Source organism: Rhagoletis pomonella, unplaced genomic scaffold (assembly GCF_013731165.1).
Source record: "Rhagoletis pomonella isolate Grant_MI unplaced genomic scaffold, Rhpom_1.0 Rhpom_scaffold_00006, whole genome shotgun sequence".
Classification (NCBI taxonomy): domain Eukaryota; kingdom Metazoa; phylum Arthropoda; class Insecta; order Diptera; family Tephritidae; genus Rhagoletis; species Rhagoletis pomonella.
The window spans coordinates 66,029,634-66,049,413 of NW_023458560.1; the positions used below are offsets into that span (position 1 = coordinate 66,029,634).

Here is a 19,780-nt window from a genome sequence, read left to right on the forward strand (position 1 = left end):
CATATATAAATACATATTTCTAATGCAGCAACATATAGTATGTATGAACCATAAAAAAATTGTATCACTTTACAATAAAAGCTAGCGAAAGCGGAAAATTCACAAGGGTATAGAAGCTAGTATATTCATACACTGAGGGGAAAAAATATTAAAATCAAATAGAAACGTAATTGATCTTACTATAAACGTTAACGGAAGTACTGTATATTTGTAAATATTCAATTCAATTACGCGCATATTTAAATTACTGCTTTCGTTCTGAAAAAGCATCCGTGAAGTGAATAATCAAGACAAAAACTAAAAAAACTACAGCACGCGATTTGTACGGATAAACTTTTACTATGTATGTGTGTGTTGTCGCCGCTCTGTTAGGGATGCGTACCCTGCAGTAAAATTTAGAGACAGGCTGTTAAAGCGCTAGTTCCGCCCTATACATTTCAGAACTATCTCTGAACTTGTGCAAAACGGCTGCAGAGAGGGACAGTTGATACTTTTGGTGTGCTACTTGCGCTCTGTTGAGAAGTAAATGCACAAATTCTCACTTCTCGTACAATACTAAAATAGCTCAGCGGGAAGACCTCCGACTCTAACATCGTTGGTAAATTTAAATTGTTGAGTACCGCTTAAAAATTGAAGAGAAAATGATCAAGTTTAATATAAATAAAAGAGAAAAATAAAAAATTAAATAAAATGCAATCTGTAAAAGAGAAAAAATTCAAAAAAAAATCAACAAATGGAATAATCAAAATTTTATTGTCGCAGATCTGTCCAAAATGAAAACAGTTCAGAAAAGAAAAAAATATTCAGTAAATTAGTTTTAAAACTTTTTCTCATAAAAAACTTATTGTCCCAGAACTGTCGAAAATGGAACCAGTTCAGAACTAGTTCGAAAGTTCTGCAGAAGTGACAATTTCCACTTCGTAGGACATCGCCAGACACAGTTGAAAGCATTGCGTTGGGATAGATCGAGAACCAGTATCGCCTCTTAAAGAGCTAGTTCTGCAGTAGTTCTGAACTAGCGCGATTTACTACAGGGGTATGTACACTTACGTATACATACCCAGATGTGAACAGTCAAATACGTGCGTAATAAATTTTTGTATGAAAATATTAGGGCTGTTCAGGATGTCGTCGAAATGGAGTGGAATTTGCAGTTGGAATTGCATTTGGAAAATTTGATGCTTGCTGTCATGGCAACCATGTGCATTTTATTGTTGTGAATTTACAAATGCAACGAATATGCAAATGTAAGAGCATATACACAAGATCCTGAACAGCCATATTATTTTCAAATACGAACATTTTTAAACGATAATCAAATATGAAGTATTAATTTTTACTATCCATTATTTCTCTCAGTGTGGCACACATGTGCTGAAATTAGATCAGTGTTGTGCGTTGATTTTGCAAAATGTTCTGTAAGTAATTCAAAACTGCTATGCGGAAAATAGTAACCTGTTGCTACCAAACTGGTGTGCGAGGTTGGTCAGGACAAGGTCGACAGATCATTGTTGTTGATAAATAATCGTATAGGTACATTAGAACATACATAAATGTGTGGGCACTCATTGTTACACATTTTGCCATAACAATAACAATTTTTCATTTGGTTGTAAATTTTGTTGTATAGCACGTGTAATTACATTATCTTTGTATTTTCGAATATTGTACTCGTACATTGGTGCCATTCATATTTGGCTGCCGAAACACACTTGTCTACACATCGTGGCTATATGTACTCATAAATAATACGTACTAGCCTTCTAGTGGTAGCACTTGATATGGTGATTGAAAATGTTTGAAATATGAAAATAAAATAATAACGAGACAATTCAAAAAATAAAAACTGTTACTATTGTTAAGTGACTCATGTCTCTAATCCTTGTATAATCCATGTCTAATCCTTACTACTTACCGTAGTAATCCTTACTACCTTGTTAAGTAAGGATTACACATGAATTAGAAAAGGATTAACGACATCATCCACTTAAAAATTTGAATTTTAAATTCAATCATTATTGCAGAGGACAACCGATATATACCTTCATACATTGAAGCCTGAACAAAATTTGGTTTAGAATCCAAAAAGGCTTATTAATGGACTTTTCCATACGTTATACTATATACCAAAAACACAAAAAGAATTCACTAACTTTTTAAGTAAGATTTAATGGGAAGCCGGACCTGCCCCTGATCCGGAAGGCGCAGAAGGTGTGGAATACAAGGCTGCAGGATTATGTGTAGAGCGTATGACAAAAAGCTTACGAAGTTTATCCTATCCCTCAAGAGAAAGGTGGGACGTTGTCTGCTGGCATTTCTCTTCTTGCGCGCCCTTAAACTGGCTCTGAGCAGTGGCAAAAAATATGTTATCTGCGAGTGTCCTGCCTCAAGCGGGAGCAGGCTTTGACAGCGGTATAATTATAATTAGCTTGAGATTGGCTAATAGATCAACCAGATCGCAGCGCTAGTATGCTCAGAGTATACTTGAGATATGGAGGAAACACTTCTCAATGCTTTTGAATACATAGATGGCGCATTTGGCGAAGAAGAACCCATAAAATCGGCACGAAGATTAAGTCCCCCTACTAGACCAAGACGAGGCGAGTACCGAGAGTAAATAGTATGATAAAAACATTACAAGGTAAATTCATTCTCTCAATTCGTCGGCCATGATTTTTTTCTGACGATTGCCAACATTTTAAAATCATATAAAATTGAAAATAAAAAAATTAAATTGTTCACAATTGTTGTTGTTTGAGATTGAAAATGAGAATGTGTGTGTGAGTTTGAGTTTTATTAAATTGAATTGAATTGAATTATATTGTTGGCAAACGTCAGACTGCCTCTCAATGGTTTGACCTTGTTATGTTTTTATCATGGTAAATAGTACATCGGTGACAGTTTTTTTTGTAACAAGGAAAGAAAAAAGGAGAAAAAAGAAAGAAGGTTTAATTGCGTTTACAACGATATCAAGTTTTTAAAAATCGGTTAATAATCTTTTTGTTTAAAAAATTCTTTTTATAAAAAAAAGGTATTTTTTAGTTTTTAATGTTTTTTCTCAAATTGTTACATACGAAGTATACAAGTATGCATACCAAAAGAAAGGGGGCTTAATCACCTTTGTAATGATATCAATTTTTTAAAAATCAAATCAAAATTTTTCGAATTATAAGGTTTTTAATTTTTCGAAGACCCGACCTTTGACCCCTCACAGCATTTTTAATATAAGTTTGCGCAAAAAAGTTATATACCATTCAAATACGAGCAAAAAGCGGACTACATCTATATTTTTAGGTTTTTAGTTGTTTACATATAATAATTAAAAATAATTTTTTACCAAAGGTCCTATTTTCAACTTCGAAGGCCCATATCTCGATTTCGGAGGCTAACTTCGAAAAACGGAGAAATGCCTTTTTTTACCTAAGACTCAATCTCTTAAAAAAAATTGGATTGGTCCAATACCCAGAAAAAAAGTTGATTTTGCCGTACAGTGTTATTATATGTACATAGAAAACTCGAACAATTAACAAAAAGCATTTTCACACATTTTGAAACGAAGAAAAGCATATTGACTCGGGTGGCAAACGAATAACAATGAGTGCATTTGAATTTTATGATGTAATCGCTGGCGGCGAAGGTATCACGTGAAAATGTTTCATTGCCTTTTATGCAATAAATATAACGCCACGTTAAGTATATACAGTTTGGTATTCTAAAGCTATTTCTGTTTAAAGAAAAAACTTACACTTTGGCAATACGATTAAAACGATAAAAAGAATATTCCGAGTATTTTGTTGAAGCACTTTCGACTTCTGCATTGGCGCGTGGCGTCATGGTGCCGAACGAATGTTGAGGCGCTGGATATGCGAAAGATTCGGTGAGAACACGAAGTCGGTGGTGGATAGTCGAAAGTTTTTATACCCGAGCGCACTTGTGCACAAGGGTATTATAACTTTGTTCACATAACGGTTGTTTGTAACAGGCAAAACGAATCGAGATAGAAATAGACAAATGTATACATAAATGATCAGAATGAAAAGAGAAATCGATTAAGCGGTGACTGTCTGTCCGTCCGTCCGTCCGTCTGTGCACACGATAACTCGAGTAAAAATTGAGATATCTTTACGAAACTTGGTACGTGCACTTCCTTTGGGCGTAGGACGGACGGTATTGAAAATGGGCGACATCGGACAATAACCACGCCTACCTCCCATATAACGGTAATTTTCAGAAATACGAAAACTGCGATATTTTAGTAACTACTGAAGATAATTCACTAAAAATTGATATTTACAATGATTGTTAGACGAAAAATAAGAATATTGAAAATTTTTGGAAAATGGGCGTAGCCACGCCCACTTATGGTTACATGTGTATATCTTGGTAACCGCTGCACACATTTCTTCCAAACTTGGCACAGTTGTTGGCCCTGGCACAGCGTACCAAACGGCGGAAAATTTTTAAAATCTGATAATAACCTCGCCCACATCCCATATAACGGTAATTTAGAGAAATACGAAATCCTCGATAAATCAGTTAATAATAAAGCTAATTTATTCGAACTGGTTTGTCGCAACAATTCTTTACCAATAAATACGTTTATGATAAAATTTTGGAAAATGGGCGTGGCACCGCCCACTTATGATCACATATATGTATCTCGCTAACCGTTTTAGCAATTTGTACCAAACTCGGTATGGTTATTGTGCTTGCCACATAAAAGCAAACCGTTGAAAATTGTTGAAATCGACTAAAATTACGGCCGCTTTTCATATAACTGTAAATTTCATAAATGCTTGAAATTTCAATATTCTTAATATTTATACAGCCCGGCTTATCATGTAGCGGTAGCTTTCGGAAAGGTGGAAAACATATATTTAATACTTGCGAAAGCCGTCCGTATCAGGTGCCGTAGTCGTTGCGATTGTAATTTCCAATAGGCGCTAATAATCTTGAAACCTTTACAAAACAACTTTGAACTGTTCGATATATGTATACAAATAGTTCATTTAGTTTATTAAATTATTGTAATCACATACCTATTTAACTTGTTAATTGACAATTTAAATAAGTTTGTAGCAAATGCAAATTAACTGGGCTACTCACTAAAAACATTTTAAGCGCACTTAATTTTAGCTCACACTGTGTAAATCCATTAAAACAGGGCTTGTATTTCCAATTTGGAGCATTCTTATAGACTTTTATGTGCACGCACAATAACTCTGTGCAAATGAATTGTTACTACACGCTTTCGTGTTGTAGATTAAAAAATAAAATAGTGACTTCGATTTTCTGCTGACGTACCCATCTGCCCGAATCTCTGTTGTGTGCCGCCGCTGTTGCCATATGGCTCTTTTATTTTCATTGCACTGTCCAGCGGTTTTTAAGGTGGTGTTAAAATTATGTTTGCCGTATCGCAAATATTTGTGCGTAAACCTTTATTTAATATTTTGGTTAGTCTAATTTTTTTATTTTTTTGATAGCATATATAAACTTTCTCACCTTAATAATTCGGCGTGAAAACCATTTAGACTTATTAAGTCAATAAAAAATATGTTTATGAAAAACAATTGTTGACCGCAGTTGGCTATTTGAGTTGAAGAAATTTGTATTTTGAATTGTTGTGTTCTTTAGCTCATAAAGGAGGAGCGGTGCAATAAAGAATTTGGAATTAAGTATATTAAGTTATATACGATTTTCTAGGGGATCTGATCTATGCGTGATTTTTTAAAAAATATTGCAACAAAACTGAGTATAAGACACGACAAACGCAGCCATATAAATAGCCTAGTCAGAGTAGCGAGCACCCTGTGAGGAGCGAACATGGTAATCTATGTAGAGCATTCGGAAGAGGAGCAACATGCTAGATGGACAGAGCACTTTGAGTCAGTTCTGAACCACGTTTTATCTGACGACACTCCGACTTTTGCAAATGAATTAATTGTCATAACTGGCGTGAATGAAACATTTAAATTCTACTATCGACAATTCTAAGGCGTGTTTCAAGGCGAGATTGTCCTGCAAAGACCATATAAACACAGTGAGATTCATCATCGAGTAGTGTGCCAAATTCAGAGCTGATCTGCATTGGATGTTTGTCGATTTAGAAAAGGCTGTCGATAGTGTTCATAGAGAGTGCCTTTGAGCAGCCTTGCCCCGTACAGCAGTGCCCGAAAAAACTGTAACTAAATCCATATACGACGGAGCTACGTGTCGTCTACTTCACAATGGAAAGCTGTCTGAGACCGCCGAACTTCACAGCGGGGTTCGACAAGGTTCCTTGCTCTAACCTCGTCTCTTTCTTTTGGTGATTGGAGGGTTGTGTTGGATGCTGCATTACTACGTCAGCAGGCCTGAGAACCAACTACGATACCACGATTGATGTGGAAGCCGCCAACATAAAGCAATTACGCGCGAAGGGGGCAATTGCTCATATCAAATACAAGAAAACGAAAGTAAAAAATCCAGAAGTAAGAAGTAAACCTTGCCGATCACCCGATAACTTTCTTGGAACTTATCTGAGATCTTAATTGCAGTCAAGGTTTTGGTGGAAATGTGCTATTACTCCAAAAAAGAGGAATATGAAAAGAGTTGAGAATTTGAATACATAATGTACACAAGTCCATATGTGTGTATGTATGTATTTTCATTAAGAAACTACACAGATACAGATTTTCATAGAAATATTTTAAACCCGGTATTTTTTATCTTAGAACGAAATTATATCCAATACTCATATAAATACAATTGTTTACGAAACTTTGAGGTAATTTTAAAACAGTCAAATATGTCCCCTATCGATAATTATCACAAATGACAGTAATTATCACATATGCACGTGCACATTTACATACTTGTTTGAGTATTAGGTAAAGCTCTCAAAGTAAGCCACATTCAGCATACATTAACATATTACAACTATTTTCCTAGTATGTATGTATGTAACTATTGATAAGTAAACCCGTTAAAACTTAAGCTACTCTCATTCAAATGTACTTACGGTGGCGTCGGTGGATGCACCATATTGAATAGCTCATGCGGGGTATGCGGCACTCGTCTAATCACCAATCTACGTCCATCCGTCGAACCGATGCCAATCGATGCTATTGAGCGTACCGACGTCACATCCGAATATATTTGATTGGCAACGTGATCATGATAAATGAATGAGGAACTAGCGCTTAAATCTTTACCCGAATGGCTGGGTCGTAAATAATGTTGTTGTTGCTGTTGCTGTTGCTCATATTGTGCCAGCGCATCGCCAAGGGGGTCCTGGGAGCTGGGAATGTAAGCTGAAAGGGTGATAAGTCGGTGTAGTGAAATAATAAAAGTAAGTTCTTAGAAATAAAGTTTAGTTTCTTTAAGAAAATTTATGTACATTAGGGTGCATAACTCATTATTAAAAAAAAAAATCACTTCTGTTTTTCCGTCGGCATTACAAAATTTATTATATTTTAAGATTTTCGGCAAAATATTTCGGAAAAATATTAAGAATTATGTGAGCTAGACCGATTTGAAAATATCTTAAAAAATCACATTTTATTTGATTTCGTTGATAAAATTTTCAAATATTTTTACGTAGACCGTTCTTCTATGATCTGAGATGATTTTTTGGAAAACATGAATTTAAAAACTAATTTTATTTATAAAAAACTCAATTTTGGGGGATCTTTTAAAATCGGTCCAGCCAACTTTACTTTTATTTTCCACAAATATTTTGGCGGCTGTATTTAAGTATAACAAATTTTATAATTCCGGCGGAAAGCCGGTGGGGCACCTTAACGTATGTACATAAAAATAAAATAAGTAAATACATACAGACATTATTCTAAACGCTCCTGAATAGCTTTTTGAGTTAATCTGTAATTAGTTACAAAATTAGTCAGCTAAAGTGACTTTCTTCAAAAAGTTAAACTGGCATCGTTAAGCTTACGTCCGAAATATTTTTATAACGAGCAAAGCGGAGCCTGTTTCCGGCTTTCTGTTTTCCCAAGGAAAAAAGCTCTGCTTGCAGCCCAGAAACGTATATCGGATGGAAAACGCAGTTCAAAAGACTTACACCTCCTTCTAAGGAGTCTCTGCGCGACGCCTTAATCTAGGCTGGAGGGAGTAAAACGCCCCATTGGCCACCAGAAAGTAATGGTCTTAGGTTAGGTTAGGTTAGATACAGTCATAGATACATAACTTTCGGAAAGCTATTGTCGCCTCTGTCCAGAATAGGGAATACGACACCTAACAAAGTTATTAACTTCATACATTCATAGCAGAATATTCGAATGATTTTTGAGGGCTAGAATAATACATCTAGCAAGGTCGAAGTGCTAGTATACCCTAATAAGAATAACAATAAATGAAAGTGCTTAAATTTCCGGACCACCAACACGATGCCGTCTGTTTTCAACAAAACGCATTTCTATTAAAATTTATTGTCGCTCGGAATAGATTTTCAGATGATTTAGTTGAAGTTAAAAAGTAAAGAAGCTCTAGACGCTCTACTCTTTCTGGCTTGTCCAAAAAGGGCAAAGGCTCCTAATCCAAAATCTGCCCATTGAACTACGCTTGAAGCAGATGCAATTCTCTTCCAAATATTATTTAGGCTGCAAACTAGGGCCCTTTAAAAATATTATTTGCGTTTTATTCTGAACTTATTAAATTTTCTACACAGATGGCCCTAATATCGATATCGGAACATCATCTGGCATCTTCTCTCTACCATGTTTTTTTGATAGAAGCCTACTCCCAGATTACTACAGTGCCTTGCAGGACTGACCTTCATCGTTGTGGACCGTCAAGTTTTGATCAAAGCCTTTGTGTCAACAACGAATAAGTCGATATTCGCCCGATGAAGATAACTACGATTTCTTCGTCAGCATACACTTAATCTCTACTGGGCACCCATGGTTTATACCGGAAAATATTGAAATAGATAAGTACCCGACAAAGGAATATGAGGCACGATTAGTGGAGCGGGTCAAGGCATACAGATTGTGGTTTTCACGCAGTGGAAAGATGGCTAAAGCAACTACTAACCGCAGGTAGATTAATTAGATCAATAAACAAACAACGTGGAGTTTGGTAGGCTCTAGAAACCAAATATTCGTCTTATAATCAGAATAAATACTAAAGGGATTCTGCTATATTGTCCATATGACCGCCAGGTGTAGGACAAAAAAGCGCTACCAACATCACGGGCGAAAGCGCACCAAATATTTGGGATACCTTTTCTTCGAGAACTTAAACAGCCTGGCGAAAACCTTGTTAAGCGCTTTACTAAGATTTGCCAAAAAATGGGAATAGTTTAAAGACATGTCGAGACGAGTTTTGTGAAATGCGCTTGTGTGACTTTCGAGGAAACCCTCAACGAGAGCAACCCGCCTAACCCAATATACACCTCGACGATATAATCCATCTTAAACAAAACGTGGTCCATATGAGGGTTGGCTAGTCAACCAAGTGTGTTTACAGCGTGAACTCAGGATAGCAATCTCCTATTGCCCATATTGAGTGCGAATTTCTATTCGACGCTAACCTACGGTGTTACGCGTTCACGATGCTCTTCGAATTCTGAGGGAATTTCACTATCTACTTTTGTACTTTCCAGACTTTTAATTTATTCTGGAGCCTCTGCTTTAGATTTGATAAGTTCAGTAAGACGGTCCGATTCCGGCGAAGCCCTAAGCCTAACTCTAACTGGCAATTCCGGTGAGGATTCTTTCCAATGTGGACTTTAGTGTGTTAATATAAATTCAGTTCTAAAAAAAGTCATACCTTTATAGCTTCTGGAAGAAGGCGGGTTCGATATAAGTACTATAAATCTCTTCAGACCTTTTGCTACTCCTAAGTCATGCTCAGGGACAAGCTATTGGGACTAAAATCTCGCATCATGAGGGAGAGCTTTCAACCTACACGATTCTTGGGCGTACAAAACTCAAAATTTTTTGTAAAAACTATCAGCTTTAATACAGTTTTTTTTTATGACGGCTAATTAAGAAGACATCTCCTTGGGCGAGCGTCACAGGAAATAGATATTATTCGGCCATAACCCGAGATTGTGAAGATGACCTCTCTGTTGAACTTTCTGGCTAAAATACCTGTTAGGATACTTGTTAATATTCTAAGCTTCTTTCTGATAAGATGTTAAAAACTCTTCCTTTTATAAATTCCTTATAAGCATTCCGCGGTCGCTTTGGCTAAGTGCTTAGATATGTGTACTACCACTCCGTAGGACCTTGGTTCGAGCCATAGTCAGAGCAACATCTAAATTAAAAAAAGTTTCTTTGGTAAAATTTTCCTTTGGGAGGCGACGTAAAATTGTATGTCCTTCTATTTGTGTTATAACATTAGGACGCACACCACAAATTGGAGAACAAGCTCGGCCAAATACTTAGCAAAGGTGTTAAGCGCCAAAATATTATTATTAAGCACTTTGCCTGTCGCAGTCCTGATTGCCTTTGCCAGTTTAGTTCCAGCAATATGTACCCCTTCTTCTGGAGCTCTTCTTTAATAGCACTGGCTCGTGGGCAACTGAAGTGTTAGCCGCTGCATCTCTTGCAATATTGTTGTTATTACATTTCACTGTAATCCCTTGTGGCGTGGGCGTCGTTGTACCCACCAAGAAAGTTTAGTTTCTCAATGTTATTAAGGAATAAGGATGGTTTGATTTTACTAGATAAAAGAACATTGATCACCATGTGGCTATCACCTGGGATTGCAAATCTCTTATTCTAGTAGTTCCTTCGTAAGTCTAACTTCGCAGACATGATAATGGCATAGAGTTCCGCCTGAAATATGCTCAGATATGGCCTCATACTTAGAAGCACACATCTTGTTATTGGACCCTTGCCCTTATTCCTTCTGAAGCTTCATAGTCATCTGTGGTACACATTAGAAAAGCATTGCGTCACTTTGAGGTGTGCATTCTGCAATGACCGCCTAAAAGGGTGACTCTCACAATTTTCCCTAGTTTCACTTAATCACTGCCTATTGGACTATTGGAAAACTTAATTCAGTAGGCTAACGAATTTTCCATAATTTCTAATCTAAGTATTAACATTATTCATTATCGAATTACTCACCTGATACCACCGATCTCATGCTGCTCCTCTCGCTGCGGCCGCGTGAACTAAACCCTTGCAAATATGGCGTTGTTTCGCTGGCAGTCAAGGCGCTACGATAGTAGGGGTAGACTGCTGTGGATGCGGGTGCTGTGCTGGCTGTAACCAACGCTGTTGTCGATGAGGAGAGTGGCGTCTGTGTACCGACAGCAATCGTATATGCGGGTGTGAGTTTCGTCGCGGATTTAATGGAACTGATTGCGGTTGCATTGCTCGGATGAAGTGTTGCATCGAAGGCAGGCATATAATCGCTGCTAACGCCACCATCCGATTCGCAATCCTCAATTGTAAATGTCACGCCAGCTGCATTATTATTAAGCGCAGCTGCTATTGTTGTTGCTGTTTTGGCTGGCGTATTAGCGCTAGTCGACTGATGAGCTACATCCGATTGTGATTTTGCTGAACGTGTTAATGATGATGGTGTTGCTGCTGCCGTTGCTGTTGCGGCTGCTAATGCACCGCGCGTGAAATTAATTGAGCTGTGGTGCGGCGATGTGAGCATTGACTGATTAACTGTAGTCGGCGTAGGTATTTGATTCTCTCCGTTTGGCGGCGGCATCGGCTGCAGTTGTGCTGCGGCTACTGTAGTTATTGTGCCCGCCACCGCCACCGCCGATGCTAACGCAGACAACTGACGCGCCACTGATTTCGGTCTTTGTAATGGCGGCTGTTGTTTTGTGGTTTGTTGTGAACTTGTGCCGGGCGTCTTCTGGATTGTGGCCGCTAGAGTGGACAATGAGTTTGCTGTGAAGGTTGGTCGAAATGTGGGAGGTTTTTCTTTTGTTGAGCCGGTAGGCGTTAAATTGGGCGTGGGCGGTGTGGCGGGTATGATGATGAATTTATGCGAACGCGCGGAGGGTGAGCGTATGAGGCGCGTCTGTTCGTCGCCACCCTCAGCACCGCTGTCGGAGATTTGACTGAGACGAAAATGCTGCGATGTTTGTGTGCCAATTTGTGCGAGGGTGGGCGTCGAAGTCGAAGTAGAGGGTGCCGCGCTTTTCTTCGGCAAGGTGGCAGTATCGGTTGTTGTGGTGTTGGTGGCTTTGACGGCGGAAGAGTTGATTTTGACATGCTTCGTCGTAGCGCTTGAAGTGCTGGGTTCTTCGGTAGCGACCTTGTTCATGGTGGTGATGAGAATATTTTTTTTTGTGTTTGGTTTTGTAATGAGTTTAGTTAGTTCTTCTGAACTCGCTTCTGAGCCCGCTTATGTGGCTTGGCAGTTCCGGGCACTGCGAATATTTATATTTTCACACATTTGTTTGACTGTTAAACTGCCGCACTCGCCTCTTTAATCTCATTCATTTAAACTCGTTTAATTTTTGCATTGCAACATATCGCTGTGGACAGTAATTATATTATTGTTCACATTTTTCCACGAAAACGATTATACGCCAGCTACTTTTAAAAGGGTTTTTTTTTCAAAAAATAAATAGCACCGTAAATCGTTTGGGTTTATCTTGGTCCGTCTGACGCGGACGCTTTCTTATCACCACTTGGTTCACTTAAGATTAAGTGTGTATGTATGTATGTATGTGTATATTTAAAATTAAATTTTATTTGCATCCAAATTTCATTTCTGTGTATTTTTTGTCTTATTCTACATAAGGTATTTGTACAAAGCGCTTAAATTTTTGCTTAGAATTAGGTGGACATAATCGTCGCTTGTCAGCTTGACTAATTTATGATGGGGCTGCAAGTCTTTCAGGAATAATCAGCGAGATAAAACGAATGCAATTTAAATAAAACCATGACAATAAAATAACGCATTTTCATACCTTAGATATTTGTCCAGATCTACAATTTAAAAGCTAAAGAAAAAAGACGAAATATTTTCGAAAAGCTCCCAAATATAACAATAAACAAGTAGTTTAGATGGTTTGGACGCGGCAAGATAAGACTACTATTTATTGGGCCACGTAGAAAAAGTACAAATGTGCATCATTTAGAGCAGTCATGCCCAACGCTGGCAGAATTCCATAAGCAAGTGGCCTGCGCTGGTCATGCCCGCTTTACCGCGATGAAATCGGCTACAAAGGCTCACTAATAGATGGCCTTACAGTTTTAGCCCGACTCGCATCAAAAATACTAGTCAATCCTAGTAAACCCACTCACCAACGATGAACGTCTAAAACGAATGAGTTCGTTGTAGTTTTTCTTCGTTGGCTTCTCAGGAGTCTCGGCAAAGATATTTTTTTACATGGCTATCGTTCTGCAATGGAAAAATTACCATTGAACGCGAAAAAAGTTCTAATTTTAAAAAGATAAAATTTTTACTCGTTATTTTTTTTTACTCTCATTTTGGTCAAGCTATTTTCTTATTTACAAATTGAAATATGTCGATATCTCATTTTTCTGAAAAGGTCAAGAAGCTACATAAAACTCGTTTTTTGTTTAATAAATCCTATACAGCATCCCTATGCTATCGTTTTGTATTTATCTAAATGAGACTTGAGGAAAGGATTATGCTCATCCTGAATATGCTGTGCGCTGCATGAGCGTGAGTATGTTCGTTGCTCTGTCACGCTAAAACCTCTGGACGTATTTGAATCAAATTGACCGCACAGATAGCCTAGGAACTGGATTAAGACATAGGATATTTTTTGAGGAGAGTTGCCACCTTTTTAAGTAAATTAATTAAAAAGTTAAATACATAAAATAATACAAAAATGTGAGTATCAAACGAAGGGGATTGTAAAACAATTTATTTCGAAATAACTTTAAAGAGCGTTGCCACCTGTGCAAAATGTAGAAGTTATTTTAATTAACATTTGTTTAATTAGATATTATTATCTGGGTATCAAAACACAGTGAGGTTTAAAAAAGCTTTATTTGAAAATGATTCTTATGAGGATTGCCAGCTGTTTCGGAGTTCAAAATCAATTTGGTTTTATATGGGAATCAAACTAACGAAACTGAAAATAAAAAACTTCGAAAAAATTATTTTAATCAACAAAAATATCGAAAATGTTTTGAAAACAAATTAAAAATAATTTAATTTTTTGAATCTAATAAATTTAAAAAATATTTTGGCTTAAGAAAGAGGGTTCGAAAGAGGTTAGAGGATTTTGGCTGAGTTTAAGTATGTTGAGGTTAACTGAAATAAATTACACCTCATGCAACGCAGATGCCATACACTCAGCGCAGCAGGTAAGGGGCAATTTAGTCGATATATATTTATTAAAAGAAGGTTCTCCATTCACCATTAAAAGTGTCTGTAACAGCTTCTGTAAACGTTTATCTTAGCTATCTTAGTAAGGCAAGGTCAAGTAGATAAACTTTATAAAACGAAGACTATTGACTTAAAAATAATCCATCTGTCAAGTGTCATGAGTATTGTCGAATACACTCGGCATTAACCTTGTACCTACATATGTATGTATACCTTTTAACGGATATACATATTAAAACTCGTTACATTTTACGATCCACATATATATATACTATACATATGTACTTAAAAAGATGCCACATACTTGTTTAGCATACATACATACATCTATATAAGTAGTATATGCATGTAAGTATGTAATCATATAACATTGGAGGCGCTAAAGCTAACAAAGATTCGTGATGTTCCCAGCCTAGCCCTTAAAATTTATAACACGCAACTGCTTTTTGCGGGGATGCCGGCTAGGTACTTGTACCGCTATAATTGATAAACAATGTTTACTTTTGTTTACATTTTTTATTTGTTTTCTCTTTTTATGTCTTTTTAAGTGTGTGACTAATAACTGTCATGAAATGTCAATACTTTTTTTTTATTTTTTTTAGTTACGTCATAATATTAGTAACACCATGATACAATAATTTTTAGAGGTAGTTTCACTTCTTCTTCTTATCCGCCATGTTAGCTATCTGACAGAAAACGTGTTTCGTATTTTTTGTTGTACCAACTTTTTCAAAAAAAAAATTTTGACGTTGGAAAAACAAAACAAAGAAAAGCCAAACATATAAGTAGAGGAATTTTCGAATATTTTGTAATAATTTTCTTCATAAAAAATTAACTGCTGCTTTCGTGGATATTGCAACACACGGAATAGATGTAATGGCACAGCTATAAGAGCCACCGCACACCACAGACTTTATCGGCCGCCTATTTAAATGATAGGGCTCGCTTGAAATATGTACATGAAGATGTATGGAGGTGCGCACATTACACCAGCTTAATCGCTCTGACCAATAAGTTGTGGTGCAATGGAAAGACTAGCGAGCACATCTAAGTTGGCGGCCGATAAAGTCCGTGGTGTGCGATGAATCTAATCCATTATAAAGAAGAAATATTGCTGTTATATTTTCATTTTTATGATTTTTATTCATGTGATTAGCAGTGGCAAAAATGTATGTATAAAATACGTATATTTATATTAAAAATTATGTGATCAGTTATGAAACATATAAATCTTTACATGTTCTGTTAAAAAATATCTAAAATAACAAGCGATAATCCCCAAGTTCTATATCGTAGCAGTGGCCACATTGCGTGTTTGTCACAGACACGGTTTATGTCAAAAATTTTGAAGTGAAACTACCTTCTAAAAATTATTGTATCATGAGTAACACCAAGCATGTGCGTGTGCCAATTTAAGGAGGTGACGATGTCACTAGTGTCAAACAATTTTTCAAACAGAGGCGCAGAGAACGAGATGTGTATGCTGGAAAGTTTGTATGGTATGAAATTGAGCTGTTGGTACAGAGCATTATAAAGAAACTTGTTCTCTTAAGATCTGAATTAACACATTTGTAATTAGGGTATTCACAAGCACGGTTGCCACATACATCTTTTTTTGTGTGCCAAAATTCAACAAGTATATGCCAAGATATATTTTCGATATATGTACATTAGGGCGGGTCGAAAATCTAATTTTTCTCAGATCCCTTGGTAATAGTGAAAATATATTGTATCATGAAGTCAACAACAAGCCTGCAAAATATTAGTATTTTATTTTAGTTGTAAGAGCCGCGCATCGACCGCAAGGTGACCCACAGCACACTAGTCGAATAAGACCAATTCTTGTTATAAATTCTGGGATCGGCAAAATGGTTTGGTGCATATTATTAGATAATGAATCCGTTTAAGCAAAAGATAAAGTCAAATTGCATTTCTCGCAGCCCTTTAGCTTATCGTTAATCTCAAGATTATCTGTTTTCAATAAAATTTGAATTGTTCTCTTGATAATTGCACTGGATTATACTCAAAAGATGTAAAGAACAGCTTTAATATTGCTGGCGTGCTGGCATGTCGCTGGTTCCAAATATTCTAATCTTTTTTTAATATTAGCTATAGTTTGCGAATTTTTGCAAATATAGGGACAATTTCGGTAACTCTAATAGAAAAGCCATTATTTTCCATCATCGTGGAAAAATTTTGTTTATGCAAATGGATCTGGAAACACTGAACAGGCACAACCTCTTGAAACACTAATTGGTTTACTTATATTTATGCATACAATATAAAAATTGCAAATATAAGAAAATAACAAAAAACTTTGTTCAACATTTTTTTTGTTTTAAAATAATTTGTTTATAATCTGAGCGATTTTAATCATATTATTATCAAAAATCGGTAGCATTAAGTCTCGCCTTCAATTTGGTAATTATTAAGTACCGATCGAGTAACATTTACCAAAGTTATATGGAAAAATTTAAGTGGATCTCCAGCTTTTTTCTAAAAAAATTTCTCTTAAATTGTATAAATAACTTTTAAATGAAAGAGCCGGATTACGGAAAAGGGTGTCAGGGAGTGACTTTTTTCGTTCAAGCTAAATGCAAAGCAATATCGTCCAATTGGAGAGTCCTCAAAAGGATTTCCCAGGATATGTTAAATACTATTGCATTTACCTACAGTCACTTTTTCACATCATGGAATTAACTAAAATATTTATGTTTATCTAAACACTTATTGCACGTCCCCTACTTTCATATAACGGCAGAATTAGAGATCGCGAACAATTTTCAAGACTGCATAAATGGACTTAAAATGGGCGTTTCTCACCCTAATTGTATGACGTTAATGTATATAAATACTTTTATACTTGAAACTACTATTAACTTATCAAACAATACATGTTTGACTTCAATCACCACAATCTTGGAAACTGACCAAATCGGCCCATGGCCCACTTAATATTATATAAACATCCGAAAACATTAGAACGTTTGAAATATATCTCGTCTCACTTTTTTGAATTTTTCGCTTGGTTGCTAAAGCAATGAAGAATTGAAACCCGAAGTGTAATAGTACATGGACAATCGCATAATGTGTTATAAATGCATATAAAGTTTGGCAAACGGATAGCTTATGGTCTGATTTTCTTAAAAGGGATGCCACTTGCTTAAACATTCTACTGTAAACTATAAGCTGATGATAATATAATGATACGGATGCCTAGCGAACGACATTTTGGAAAGGGTTTTACAAAGACATTTTAACAGGATTGTCACCTATTAAAAATTGTATTAGTAAGTTGAATGAAGCAATACAATATGGATGGCAAACGACTTAAGTTATATGTGCATATATTTATTTTGAAAATATTTATTCATTGCACGAAACAGGTTGAAAAAATATTTATTAGGAAAAGAGTTTTGAATAGGGTGTTCCTATTTAAACAATTAAATGCAAGTGAACTTTTGCAAAATGGAATACCTTTCGCCTTTACAGAAAATATAAATGAAATATACCATTGTGATGTTGATATGAAACAAAGGGTTTTGTTGTTTTTTTATTTAACAGTTTAGTAAAAGAATTGCCACCTATAAAAATAATTGAAAAAATGTATATGGCATTTAGATTATCTCCGAAATGTAAGTTCTCTCGATACACAAAAAAAATCGGTACCGCGTTTCCATTGAAATTATAAAATCTATTATACTCGTATTTTAAGACTTGCACTAAAATATTCCGGAAAAATATTAAGATTTACATGAGCTGGACAGATTTGAAAATTCCTCCAAAAATGAAGTTTGAGTGAAAGTAGTTTCTTAAAGAATTTTTTGAAAAAAAAATCCCTTCAGATAACAAAAAAGTTTTAGCTTAAAAAGTATGCATTAAAATTAAAAAAAAAAAATAAAATTTCAAAGGAATCGTAATGATGAGATTTTGATGCTGTTTTTTAACTTTTTTCAAAGATTGGTATAAGAAAAAATTGAATAACTGGACCAAAACTATTCCGATTTTTTTTTTTATTTATTTGCAAATGAACTCTTTCAAAGTATAATTCTGAAAGGTAGGATGAACTCGCGTCATTCCAAATTGAATTAGGATGTGTTGGTATTTAAAAAAAATTGCGATGTGAAAGAGTTTTTATTGCTAAGAAATAAATAGAGTGGGAAAAAACCGTTCTATTAATACATTATAAGTTTAAATCGATATAGTTTTGGGCCAGTTACGGAAGTTTTTTTTAAACCAATCTTTGAAAAAACTAAAAAACAGCATCAAAAATCTCATTATTACGATGCCGTTGAAAGATTTTTTAAATATTTTTACGCAGATTTTTTAAGCTTAAACTTGTTTATCAACTGAGGGGATTTTTTATGAAAGTACTTTAATTAGTTTCTTAAAGTACTTTTTGAAAAAAATTCCCTCAGTTCATAAACAAGTTTACGCTTAAAAAGTATGCATAAAAATATTTAAAAATTTATTCATAAAAAACTCCATTTTTGGAGGTATTTTCAAATCAGTCCAACTCACGTTAACCTTAATATTTTTCCGAAATATTTTGGTAGACATCTTCAAATCTAATCAATTTTTTAATCCCGGCGGTAAACCGCAACATTTTTAGGTGATGCAGTCTAATGTACATACTAAGCAGTAACACCCCACATCGCAACCCGTTGCTCTAACCACCAAACTCACTAAGCTACTCTTACGCCTCTTTTTGCACAGTTTTTTAGTTCGTAGATACGCACAATTTTCGTTACTTATTTTGCATTTTTTTGCCCATGCAATTTGATCTCCTTAGCTTGGAGGTCATTTAGTAGGAGTTCAAAGTTATTAATTCAATCGTTGCAGCGCAGCAGACCACGAAATATCATAAACTATACACTCAATTTAAAAACACATTTATTACGCTAATAAAATAATTGATATTTTGAGTGCTTTTATGCAAATCTATTAAATATTTGGAAACTGTGTAGCACAAATGTAAAAAGTTTTACGCAATTTTTCTATCTGGATAGAAATTTAGCTAAGTTAGAGTTTGGAGTACCATAAAACCACACTTTAGTTCCTTTACTCGATGGTACAATTCAAGTGTCCACAACTGATAAGCTAAAGCATAAAACGCTGTATGCCGACAACGAAATTTCGCAGATGTCAGTCCCAGAGAGCTTCGCAGCACCAATGGGGAAGTGACATCCAAGGTGTTTGTACCGTTTTGAGGAAGCGTGGAGATGATTTCACCTCATCGTTCTCTAAGCAGCTGCGCCAGAGAAAAAATCCGGTGCGTTATTTAGTATAGGGGCATTAGTACCCATCGAAAAGTGTTCTGCCAATACACCCACCAGAATTAAAAGTTGGCGTAGCCTAAGAAGATCCATTCACCGCCTGCCACCCACCTTCGACCAGAAAGAACGTACAGGTTAATATGTTCTTGCTTTCGCCCAGAATTCGCTGAGAGGATACCTGGCCGAAGTGTGCAACATAAGTCCGCAAGTAGCCACAGACA

General features: G+C 35.9%; 1 protein-coding gene across 1 annotated transcript; it reads right to left on the bottom strand.

Annotated features, from left to right (window-relative positions):
- Positions 1–6,996: 6,996 nt before the first annotated feature.
- LOC118742048 (sodium- and chloride-dependent GABA transporter ine-like) lies at positions 6,997–12,547 on the bottom strand. Its single transcript, XM_036474015.1, has 2 exons — positions 11,076–12,547; positions 6,997–7,292 (listed from the first exon to the last, which is right to left on the bottom strand). The coding sequence occupies exons 1-2, from the start codon at positions 12,235–12,237 to the stop codon at positions 6,997–6,999; spliced, it is 1,458 nt and encodes a 485-aa protein (XP_036329908.1). The 5' UTR covers positions 12,238–12,547.
- Between the last annotated feature and the right edge of the window lie 7,233 nt (positions 12,548–19,780).